General features: G+C 39.7%; 1 protein-coding gene across 1 annotated transcript in view; it reads right to left on the bottom strand.

Moving 5' to 3' along the window:
- The window catches only part of GDA (guanine deaminase), a 31,307-nt gene extending 20,751 nt beyond the window's left edge, over nt 1-10,556 (bottom strand). Inside the window, exons 1-4 of the mRNA XM_008505854.2 lie at nt 10,186-10,556; nt 5,201-5,289; nt 3,318-3,489; nt 739-826 (exon numbers count right to left, since the gene is read on the bottom strand). Of these exons, the coding sequence (XP_008504076.2) occupies nt 739-826; nt 3,318-3,489; nt 5,201-5,289; nt 10,186-10,428 (592 nt within the window). The 5' untranslated portion in view covers nt 10,429-10,556. The remainder of the gene's footprint in view (nt 1-738; nt 827-3,317; nt 3,490-5,200; nt 5,290-10,185) is intronic.
- Nucleotides 10,557-13,060: the final 2,504 nt, after the last annotated feature.

The following is a 13,060-nucleotide window of genomic DNA, read 5'->3' as shown; positions in this document are numbered from 1 at the left end:
GCTAGGACTCCAAAATCATGTGTAGGACTTAAAATAATGCATATAATTTTAAATTCTTATCTTCTAAATGTGTTTCTAAATTAGATTTCTTTTCTCCACCTTTTTGTCCAAGGTGTTGATTACAATGGCTTCAAAGTTTGAGGTTTTTAGGTTTTTATTCCTACAAAATCAGAAAGACTAGGGGCTTTTTGATGGAAAGAGATTCTCATTAAGTTGTTCTGCTTTAAAAGGTGGATGAGTCTTGAGAAATCCTGCAAGAATAATACTTTCAAATAGCAGCTATTTGCAATGGTGGACAGGAGGGAGTGGTAAAATCCTGACAAAACTCTCACTATTATAGTTTCAAAGTGTGTGTGGAGATTTTTGATCTTGATTCTCAGCTGAAACTTCAGAGCATCAGGAAACTAATGCAGCTCTTGTCATTCAGCCCTTTAATTCTCAAATAGCAAAAGACTAGAAGGAGCAGAGAAATGCAGGGAAGAGAAACTCCAGCAGACCTAATTCAAGCCCAGCCAGCAGCTGATTTGGGAATGAAGAGACTAGCAAAAACAGCAGGAGGAGAGAGACAGTCAAGTGAACAAGGGTAACTACAGTGGATTTTGGGGACACAGTGTGACAACAAGTAAGAAACAAATTTGTAGAAAGACAGATCCCTAGCTAATGTAAAACTCCTATGCTCTGTTTCCTTCAATTAACACAGTCTGTGCAACATCCTTCAAAACTTACTGTTAGTCTTACCTACGATTTCAGCAAGAAGAAGAGACGCATCTGTGTGAATTGTTGCAAAGTAGCAAGCTGTCGTTGTGCCATTCTTTAGAGTTCTTCTCTATAAAAAGAAATCAGTTTCAACTGTCTAGGAAAAAAACCCAGTCACGCTGCCAAAATGCAGAAGAGGCAGTCTGCTTTCAAACTGCGAGAACATTTAGTGATTGCAAAAATGAGTGGTGAAGTGGGAAGGTAAAAAAAAAAAATTAATTTCATAATAGCTTTTTTTAAGTCTAAGCATTAATAAATAAAAAATTCCCTCTTCCAAATCCATACAGGATTTTAATAATTGCTAAGCCCACAGAAACCAGTCTATATCTCCTTCACTCAAATTGGAAATAAATTCTGACATATTTATAAGTACAAACAACAAGTCATTCACATTATTTTCTAGTTATGAAAGGCTTTAAAATTTTCACAGTGAAGCACTCTTTATCTAGCATAAACAAAGTTTTTGGGAAAAAGAAGTGGTTTTCACTTACCCAACTGATAGGACTGGGAAAAATAGTCATGCTTTAATATATAAGAAACCCTTCTTATCCCTGAACACAAAGTAACAGACTTTGAAGTAAAGGTAAATCAACTGCTCAAAGTGTAATTTAATTATTTAGTTATATTATTTGACAGTAGAAGTTTGCTGATACCTGTTCATATAACTTTTGGAGGACATTACAGCAAATGAATAGCCATTTAAAGCCAGTTTGAGTCATGATGAAATTTCTAATTTCACCTAATCTTTGTACTACTCATCCAACATACCAGTTTAAATTACATTTTTGTATTCTGGCTACGATGTAATTTGAGAATTTTATTTTATTTTTTTAGTGAGATAGAGGAAGGGACATCCAACACAATTTCTGAGAACAGATGGACTTAAAACTTTGGCAAATATGAAGCCTAGCTCTGTCTTTTCCATACAATATTCTAAATAAAGCAAAAAATTAAAAACATGTCTCTAAGGATTCCTGAAACGAGTCTTAAAAATAGCAGTGCCTTGACTGAGACAAACCACTTCTGTTTTTCTTAGATTTTAAAATTCAGAATTCTCTACTTTTGGATTCCTAACATCATTGCTAAATAAAATCTAAAAGTGTGCTTTTTCCAAAACATGAGCATGAAGAATTTGCTTTCCTAAATTTTGAGGAAAGATGACATCCCAGCTAAAGACTGGCAAATTTCACCAAATTTTCTTCTTTTACCGAGTATAGAATGTGCTTGCTGGAAACAGAATTTTTATTTGCAACAATTCACTATGTTTTCATTACAGCTCGAAGGTACACAGATACAGCATTGGCTCACTGCAGGTTCAGTCCTATTTATCACAGCTGAAGATTATTATGCAGAGCAACTGGTGTTCTGCAGCACCTGGGGGGAAGGACATCTTCCTCACCTTGCCCTGTTTGATACACATGGGAAGAGCCTAACTATTCTGCTGAAGCTCCTACAGCTAACATCCACCTCTTGCTGGCAACTCTTTTCCAGATGATGCTATTACACACCTTCCACAGTGAGCATTTTAGTTGTGCTAAAATCTGAACTGATGGAGACAGCAACAGCAGGTCAAGACACACAGCTGATGGTGAGATCACTATGTTTTAAGCAGCTGAAGATGTGCTCATCATTAGAGTTTATGACCAAGCTGCTCCTACATGTTTTGATTACGGCAGATGGCAGAAAGTAGTTGGTTTTTTTTTTAAATTTGTGTGGCAAGAACAGTGTAACTGTTTATTGCAGATTCACTCCTTTATTATTTTGACAACTTAATTTGTCACAGTATTAGAAAAATGCAAGGCAACTTATGTTTGCCCAATAATATAATCTGTTGAAGAAATTTCATTACACATATTAAAGGACACATTTGTATTACAGGACAGAGTGATGGAGTGCAATGTGACCCAGCTGCTTACAGTTCATTAAGCTAAATTTTACATCAAAGCCTTTTTTTTATATTTCTCAGAACCAGTCTAGTTCACACAGTCTCTCTCTTTGTGCTGTAGTTCCATAGACAGACCTCATCGAAAGCCCCTGAAGTGAAAGATACCACAAGGAGCTCAGATGTAGAAATGTCTTCCTTAATTACTCAAAAACACCCCAGATTTTCTGTCTGTGGGATGCATCTTTACTTTTATGTAGTCTTTGCACAAGTAAATTTCATAATAGAGGTTTTTTATGCAGAAAGGAAAATATCTTCTATTATTTTTTTTTGCTATGCTTGGTTATTTCTGCATTGAGATTGTCAGTACCTGCTGGCTATATTACCTCTGAAAGCACTCTTAAATGTTGTTCATTGTACTCAGATAAAAGTAAAGAGTATAAATAAGTTCATTTTTAACCATATGAGTAAATGAACTGTCTTATCAGCAACTGCAGAACAGGATTGGAATTAGTAGGGGAAAATCTTGGCTGGCAAGTAGAATTGTGGCTATACTGTTGGTTTTATCTGGTTTTCATGGCAATAAAACATGCTCTACTATTTCTGATGACCTTCTGAAAACATACTTGTATTTCACAAATAGGAATATTGTCAAATAAATGACATTAGCAGTACTTACCACAACTCTGGTGTATACTTCTTCTGCAAAATCACTGTCTTTGAACTTGGCTTCTGTTGGGAATGTATATTTAGTCAACCACTGCAAAAGAGGTAGATCCACTCTTGTACCAGTAAATGAATACTGAGGAGCATGAATGTGTGTATCAACCATTCCTGGCATGATGAATTCACTACAGAAAGAAAATTATAATAGTTCAAAATGTCACAAAATTTTCCACAGTAAGTAATTTTTATTTTTTAAAAATGTATGTTTAAACAAAGCATGTTTGAACAAAACCTACCAGCGTAAATGGCAAGCATAGATTAACTTTCCTCAACCTACCAGCTCTTACTGATCTTCTATCCATACTTCTTCTATGGTATGAAGCAGCAGAATTATAACTTTTACACAGTTTTAGCTAACTGAGAGGAAAACAATGCAAGAGCATGATGAGTGTGATTATCTTTACTATTTAACCAGACTAAATACTAACAAATAAAGCCAAGCTGGCTTCATAATAACTAAAATTACTTCACTGTAGAATCCACCTAAAAAAGAGAAGATTTGGACACAGTGTTACTTCCTAGTATAGATAAATTCGTAATGACTCTAGCTGCCTGATCATTATACTTTAAAAAATCAAACTTTCTATATGCAAGTTTTACTCTACATTACATATATATGTGTGAGTGTGTGTGTGTACATACATAGACATATATATTTACAGTCAGTGAATTTCAAGATTTAATGGAAGAACAGTCACTGTGTCTACAGATGCAGACACTGGTGAAAAAAACCTCTGGGCAGTATCTTGACAGGAAAGGCATATTTACAATGGAACTCTAATTCTGGTTGTTACCATGAAGCATTCCTGCAGTAACAGGGATAAATATATCAACATTACCAGGACACTACTATAATAATTTTGCTTTGTGCTGGTACTCCATACTGTATAAAATTTCTCCCTTATCCCTGACTACTGAATGAACAGTGATTTTTTTCTCTTCTTAGTTCCCCTTCTTCCTGTTTTCCTGCATGGCTGAAAGATCTTTCTCAATCCGATCCATTTTCCCAGCAACTTCCATATTCCTCAGGCTATTTCAAGTGAAAAAAACATCTGATGACTCATATATTCCGTATGATCAGCCTTCCAACAAAGCATAGATTTTTTTTAACAATTGAACACTAAACCTGTGCTGCAGCTCTAGATTCTAAGCCACCAGGCTGTTTACACTTGTGTAAGTACATATAAACCACAGTAAGTGCAATCCAAAACTACTTCACTTCACCAGAAAGGCGGAGCATTTCACTGGCTGAACTAAAAGAAAACGATCCAGCTGCAATGCAGTTAGAAATACAGGCTTCTGTGTCCAAGGCTCTGTGTTTATGATATTTAAATTTTCTCATTTTATTAGTTTCTAGGAGAGAGTGTGTCAAAGTCCAAGCAATTGAGTTTTGTATCTGCAGTGTTAGTGTTACCTTCCTACTAAGTCTATAGTTTTGAGCTACTTAGGTGCAGCTTGCTGCTAACAAAATGGATATAAAATGTAATCTTTAGAAAGAACATCACTTACATCTGTACAGAAGCAAGCACAGAAGATGTCATGTATGAAAGCTAAATATAGCATTTTGCTCAGTGGAGTGTAAATCAGCTGGCACAATTCTGCCATGGCTGCAGTTCCAAATGAAGGAATGCAAAAAGAACACAGATCATAAACCCTCCAAGTCCCATGCAGGACATGGGTAGCTCTTGGGCTAAGAGCTCTGACAGCTGAAAGGGAGTTTTGCCCATGAAATTGAACTTAACATGCTGACTGCCACAATGTATTCAGAGAGACTTGCATTTCTTCACTCAGAGAATAAACTGCATTTGCTGAAATTAATCTAAACAAAACACATACTGATTACTCAGTTCTCTTATGTCAGATGGTTTGAATCCCCACTTCTTAGCCAGTTGCTCTTGTTGATGAGTTTCTTCCAAAAAGACAATCTAAAAGAAAGAAAACATAGTTAGATACTTCTATATCCCATATCAGCTTTACATGAAGGCAAAACGAGTGATATCTTTTTTTACACACTTACTACAAAGGTGATAGGTTTGCATTGAAATACTATTTCTTCGTGACTATTAAGACTGACTTTTAAGCACCTACTCACCATTCAATAAATAACTGCATCCACTTTGTAACATATAAGAAAACCATTAATTCATTCTCAAGTAATACAGGGGCAGAACCACACAGACTTCAGTGTCCACTGGCATTCCTGTAACATAGCACCATGCCAGCAGCACAGCCATGTGTTTTGGAAGGGGGTAACAGCTTTATATGAATGCAGTTACAGTATTTAAAACCAGACAGGTCAAAATAATTGCTCTGCCTAGGACTGTCTGGCATTGAGTTAAGTATTTTTGTAATTTTCTGATAGTGCCACTAATGTTGAGGGGTTTTTAAGTGCCTAGGAAGAGAAGAGAAATTGAGGGGAAAAAGGTGGATAATATTTTCATTTCTCAGAACAGACTAAAAGCATGGCTAGGATTATTTTTCATTTCAAAAAAACTACAACACGGAGCCTAACTGAGCTCTATTCGACTTGTAGAAGCCATTGACTCTACTACTGGTGAGTTTCTGTTGCCAAGACAGAATTTTAGCACACTTTCTGTTTATTTTTAAATTCCATGGATTTTACTCTACAACTATGACACTTGGCAGCAGAATTCTAAACTCTTTAATTCTCTTGTGTGTCAATAACAGGCAAATAAACTGGACAAGAAACAAAGAGCAGGGAGTCTGCAATGCCCACTACTGGCTCCAGGCAGGATCTGGGCTCCTGCAGCATTTGGCAGTGGAGCTCAGTGCCACCTACCCTGGATGAAGTCTGACTGTCCAGGGCCTTAGGAACCCTTGCCTAGCTACAGTTTCTGCCAGAAACCAGTTCATGGTCTTCTAACTCCCTCGGTATAAGAGCTCATTTCTCTAAGTTCAGGAGGGTGATCTTATTGCTCTCAATATCCTTCTACTGTGAAGATTACCACACTGATGGTCAGTATCGCCTTCATCGCAGACTCTAAGGCAGCAATTAAAAAAAAAAAAAAAAAAGAAAAAAAAGGCAAAAATTTATAAAAAGGAAATAGGAAGAAACTTAGGAGGAAGATCAAGAGGACCATAAGAACACTGTTTAGCAGTCATTTGCACACACTTTTTGTGTGTGTAGCATTGCCTTTTGCATTTTCTTATTTTTCTATAGAGAATAATAATGAAGGTCTGATAAACTGTAGACAAAAAGTTTTTGCCTGCCTAGTCTTCTAAATGAACATAAGGCTTATATCATTTATATTGTCTAACAAGTAGATGTTTTAAATTTTTAGTCAGGATAAAACCTATTAAAAGAATACTGTATTAATAAATAGCAAAATTGAAAGAATATTGTACTCCATTGATACTTCTCAAGAATCAGTGTCTCCTAAAGAGAAATACAACCAGTTTAACTAGCCATATGTCTACAGAGGGCTTAGAATGCAGATCTACTGAAATTTCTGGCGAACAATACAGAAAATGTCACTCAGATGCTGAAGTCAAAATGGATGCAGAATGAGTAATGTTAGAGCTGCTGACAAAAAAAAAAAAAAAAAAAAAAAAAAAAAAAAAGAGAGAGGGAGAGAAACATGAAACACCAGATGGCAAATTCTGAAAACAGGCGTTGCCATGGAAAAGAAGTGGCTGATAAAGTGGTTGTAGATAAATAAAATACTTAAAACACGGAAAAATAAAGAAAAGGTGTTTGAAGGAAGCTGGACACATGAAATCAACACTAAACCTAACACCTGGCCTGTTATTGTCAAATTTGGCTATGGATGATTCAGCGAGACACCTGTATTTTTTTCAAACAAACTTCCCAACAGAATTCCTTGGGCACACAGTGCTTGTTTCCCATTGCTTTAGGATGCATTTGTTCTGGGCACCTTTCTAACACTGAATGCATTAGGGTCTTTGAGGTTCAAGGCTTGGACATTTTCTTGAGTATTTTCTTGTTCGTTCAAGGTAACTACCTTGGTGCACTGTTCCTTTAAATTAGTTCTGGATCTTAACATAGTAAAAGCAACAAAAAACTATGGGCGGCTCCATACAGAGTCAAGAGAAATGTACCAACAAAACTAAGACCTTCAGTTTGTAAAGAAGGACGCCAAGTAAAATAACCAGAACTTTGGGAAAGATGCGCTTAAAAAAGTAGGACCAACAGCTGCTAGCACCTAACACTTTGGTCAGTTCTGATACGTCACCTATGTGATGCGAGTAAAGAATACAAAAATGAGGAGCTGAGACCTCCCCACCCTGGTGCTTAGATCAGTCCTTTTTTTTATTCTGAGAACTGCCTGAAGCTCCTCCACCAACATGTATCTGGTCCACTAAAGCATGTATTAAATTTGCTGTGGTAAGCCCTAAATGCAAGCACCAAGCACTGGAGCGCAAATAACTTTACCTAAAGAATGGAAAGCGAATGATGCCTAATGAATATAGGTGGGTTTTTTTATCCCAACAGTGCCTGTTTTACTTTTTTCCGGCAATGAATTTCATAGATGAACACAAGTAAAGGGTTCATGCTTCTTTCCCTTCTCATATCCTTCTCTTTCCTCCCATGTTCCCACAAAGATTAGCTGACTTTTGCAATGCAATACACAATGTCTACTGCTTGCTTAATTCCCCAAACTTCAAGGCAAGGCTAGATCAGAGACAGGAACACTTATTAGACCCAGCTCCTGAACAAACAGCCCAACCTTTCTGAGGAAGATTAAGCAATGAGGTCCAAATGGATGTTGTACCTCGTGCCACTTTTTGTACCTTCTTGTACCACTATCACACATCACTTGCTGTCTCATCTGGCTTAAATCAGACATGCACATTTGGCAGTAATTAACACTATTAGCCCTTATTCCACAACTCTTGCTCTTTTCAGGACTTCATACCCAACAGCAGCATTTTCCTTGCTCAAGCTCCCTTGTCATCTACAGGCAAAGCACAGAGAATTGTCATTTCATCGGTGGACTTAACTAGCCAAGTGTTCCCAGGGGCAGTATGTGTCTGGGCAGTGTTTCTGTGGCACTGGTTGGTCGTTCCTGTCTCTTGGAGGACAGGCAGGGACTCACACTAGAGAACAGGACCTAGCTGTTCACAAAAGCTGATCTCTTCACACTGTTGAAGACATGGAAGATTTTCCATGATGGAGTCAGCAACATGAGGCAGAACAGTAATACCTATTTAGTTGAACTTACTTCTTTGGGAGTAAAACTGAAATGGTTTTGGTGTAAATTTGGACAATAAAGGTAAGCAATTTTCTAACCACCATGCCCTTCTCTAAAAGCCAACTCTTCCATGATTCTAGTGGCTGTTCTGCAGGAGGTTAAGTAACAAGTAATAAGCTAAAGGGTACCAAAAGTCACTATTTCAGACCCTAGTACAGCAAAATGCCCAGAATTTGTATTAAAATGAGAACAAAATTAAAGTCCTTGTTGCTGTACTCTAGTAGGAATTTTCTTTTTGGACAAAAATGCTTTACTGGAAAATATTTTTTAAAGAAAGCACTACATGGAAATATACCAATTTATGCAAGGAAAATAAAAGCCATTGAGTACTTGTTCATGAAGTGATTAAAGTGACTGAGAATACAGATCCCTAGGTACTTGTTTTTCAAGAAAATCACATATAAGTTTTGATTTCCTAGGGATGCTGAGTAGGCACCTTTTTCCATAAATTGCTATCACAGAGAGTAGGATGAGGTATAAGTCTCTACCTCCTGCACCAGAGTTACGCAAACCAAATCCTTTTTCATTCAGCTCTATTGTTTTCAGTTGACATCAGCCAATACATAGTTATGTAAGTTTTCATTCCCCTTCCATACATCTCAGTACAGCTTCTCATAGACTTTGCTATGCCTTGTGCCAGACTCCTCCAGAGCTATTAAATGGGCTGTCTTGGAACATGTCCTTCTGGACATGTATGAACCAATGAAATAAACACCTTAAGGAATCAAAGTGTGCTTTGCACAGATTTCAGATGCTACTGAACTCTGACACACTGAAGCATGTTATTTATCTGCAAGGGGAAAAAAGTCACCTTTTAAAATTCTACATGGGGAGTCTGTCAGAAATCACCAATCTGCCTATTCAACGTGCACTGTCAAAATAAGTCTCAGCTGTGACACCCTGCCAGAATCAGTCCTGCTTTACAAATAAGTGCAATGCTTGTTTTGTACTTGGCTGGTATCGCTAACATGCACCACTCACGTCATCTTCTTGCTCCTAACTCTTCATGGGTACATGTCATGCTTTTTCTTATGACAAGAAGAAAAATGGCCTCACTGAGGAGGCTGTGGGTGAGTAGAAGGAGTACACTGCAGTGATTCACAACCATTATTTTGATACTTAAGAGAACAAGAAACCCACTCGTGAACCTGAAAGAAAACTGCAAGAATCTGAAAGAAAAAACTAAGAAAACTGGAGAAAAAATACCTGGCCAGGGCACATTGCTGTTTCAGAAACATTTAGCACACTTCCAAAACAGATTTAGGATACCTGAAGACCCGTGCGAAGGACCTAACACACGACCCGAGCTACCTCCAGCGCCTGCAAGCACAAAATACGAAATCGCTTCTCTGTGGCTCTTTTGCCGACAGACTACCCGAAGCGCGATAATTTTCCACTTTCTCGGTACGGACCGGTGTAGACGGTCCTGACCCTCACCACCCCCGAACCGGCACTCGGGACCGCGACGGGTCACTTTTTACTAGTCTCAATAAACCCGAGCCCGGGAACGCCAGGGGACATCGGGGCACCCCCAGCTCACCGCCCCGGACAGACCGCCCCGCCACCGCAACAACCCTTCCCGCTCACCGTCCCTCTCTCGTCCACCCCCAGCAGGTGTCCGTGGAGGATCTCCATGGGCGAGGAGGAGGTGGAGTGCACGAAGGTCCCCCTGAAGACGTGGGCGAGCAGCGGGCGGTGCGGGGAGCCCATGGTTGCCGGCGGCGGTGTTGGCTGCGGAGTGTCGGAAACGTCGGGCAGCTGCCACCCAGGGGGAATACTGCCCCGCGGTATCTGCCGGCACCGGCGACGGCTTCCTGAAGCTGTCACCATCTCCCCACCCCCTGGTGACTTTCTTGTCGGGGAGTGGTTTCGGAGCAGGGTGGGCGGGAGGCAGGGCCGCTCAGTTCATCCTGCCCCCTTCGCCTTCGGGAGCTGCCGGCATTCGGCCGGGGGGCTATCGGGGGCTGCTGCGGGTGCCCTCCTTTCCACACCGGCAGCCACACCTCCTTCATACCGGAGCCCCGTTCTGCAAGGATGGGCGCTCCGCCACGTACTAAGTGCAAAAGCCTGGAGCAATGTCCGAGGCGTTTTGGGGTGCCAGTCACTTCCTGGGAAGTAGCGAGAGATCCCGACAAGGTGCCTGGTAACTCTCTGCGAGTGTCCGGCGACTAACTTTTGCATCCACCCTGCAAGGCTGCAACAGCTTTCCAAAGTTTCGTGTTCAAAAAGTCGAGTCTGTAGGCTTGCTTTGTTACCAGCGGCAGCAGCTTGTAACCTGTTGCTCTGTTACCGGAGCACTACAAAATTTGTTGAACATGTTCAGAAGAATAGATCTAACTTTAAAATACTGTTTTCTGAGGTGGCAGTTACTGCTTTGCTTCACTTGCTCTGTTGAACTCTCAGACTGTCTCCTTAGTTCTTGGTCCCGGTTTTAGTAGGGTATATAGGAGCGGAAAATAGATAGTAGCTGAGGTATCAGAACTACCAGAAGCAGGCAGCCACATGCCTCTTTTAGTGGGTACAGTCTACAGAAGAGAGAACAGCCTCAGGAAAACAAAAGGCAGAGATAGAAAAAATGATTTTGTTAACCCAGAGAACTTCATTCCCAGAAGCATACTCCCAGAAGCATACTCCAACAAATGAAGTCTAAGTACATCATGAACACGTGTGAAAAGGATAACTACTGAGAGTATTGAGATAAGATTTCATTGGCCCAGAATGATGTACACCACAGATAACACCATAAATGTCCTCTGAATGCCCTTTCAAAGACACCTTCCTTCATCAGGTTGCCAAAGGATGAAGCTGGCACCAAGGGGACTGACACTGTCATTCTCCATACTGGATTGCAAAACCTGTCGTTTCATAGTTTAACGTTAAAAGACCTTTGTACTTCCCTCTGTGCTGACACTAAAAAAATGCATAGCAGATTATCTTTCCTACAAGCTCTCCAGATCAATGATGGGAAGAGAGAAAGACAAAGTGGGACAGCACAGAATAATTTTAATTTCGGTCTGCTATGCACAGGTCATCAGACCTTTTCTTCCTTTCTTTGCATATGAGTGCTTCAGGTTAGTGTAAGACAAGCTTAAGAAATAGTGTACTTAGCTGTCTCCAACTGAAAGATTATACCTTGACCTTGCTAGCAGCTTAGTGAGACCATAAAGACTGTTCAAAAGAAAATGAACATGTGAAATTGACTTTTGCATCCTGATGTTGGAAATTACTTGTGGGAGGTCTTGCAATATAAAAAGACTGCCCATGAAATAAAAGGGATTTTTAAAGACACATGGGGGATTTTTATTGTGTTTCTGATCTCTTTGACACGAGAAGTTAGCAAATACAACAAAAAACAAACTGATCTTGCAGGTTAGTCTAGTTTAGAGAAAAAAATGTAATGAGAAGCTTACAGTTTGCTTAAAACATTGTAACACTTCCTGTTTCCTTGAACAGCAGATTAAGAAATTCTATAAAATATCACCACAAGTCTTTTAACATTGCACTTGCAAAATCCCACTTACAACGATGTTTCTAAGGGTGATATTGTTATACTTATTAAGGCTGCAGCTGCAACAAATTGTATTCCAAACTGTGACCCCAGGAGAGGAAAATTGTCTTTTGCTGTATGAAGGATGTGTGAGAAATGGGCTGGTTTTGCCACTCTGTAATAAAAAGTAGAGTCACTATCCCTGAGAAACAGGCTGAGAGAGATGAAGCCCTGCAGAGGTAAGGTCACTTGTCCATCCTGTGAATTGAAATGTGAAAACAAATTTCCCCAGCAACAGCAACTTGCTTCTGCCCTGGTGGCAGGATCTAGCTCGATTTTCAAGGTATCTGAATCCCACTGTACAGCAGCCTTTCAGTACCTCCAGAGGGCCTACAGGAAAGCTGGGGAGGGACGTCTTCTGAAGGCATGTAGCAACAGAATAAAGGGAAATGGCTTTAAAATAGAAGAGGGTTTATGTAGCTTAGACATTAGGAAGAAATTCTGTACAGTGAGGGTGGTGAGATATGGGCACAGGTTGCTCAGGGAAGTTGTGGATGTCCCCTTGCTGGAAGTGTTCAAGGCCAGGCTGGATGGGACTTTGAGCAACCCATTCTAGTGGGATGTGTCCCTGCCCAGACAAGGTGGTTGGAACAAGGTAATCTTTAAGCCCCTGCCAACCCAAACCATTCTATGATTCTATGATTAGCAGTTTTTCTTTTGTTTCACTTGCTATACTTTACAAAACACGAATTCAATGTCTTGTTTCAAAGTTTCAGAGCACTTTGCGGACATTTTAAAGTACCTGAGAAATATAAGGAAAAAGGAACTTGTTTTCCCTCTGCCCTACTTTCAAAAAATGGTTGATTGCCACTGAACAAATTGCCGAGCAGAAAGTCCTATCATTAGGACTCTGCTGAGGTAAATGACTGCAGAGCCTGAGCATTAGGTTACCATAAGTTTTGTTCAGATATAGAA

The sequence above is a fragment of the Calypte anna genome, chromosome Z, assembly GCF_003957555.1.
Source record: "Calypte anna isolate BGI_N300 chromosome Z, bCalAnn1_v1.p, whole genome shotgun sequence".
In the NCBI taxonomy this organism is placed as follows: domain Eukaryota; kingdom Metazoa; phylum Chordata; class Aves; order Apodiformes; family Trochilidae; genus Calypte; species Calypte anna.
Note: the sequence above shows the minus strand (reverse complement) of the source record. Positions and strands in the feature narration are given on the sequence as shown.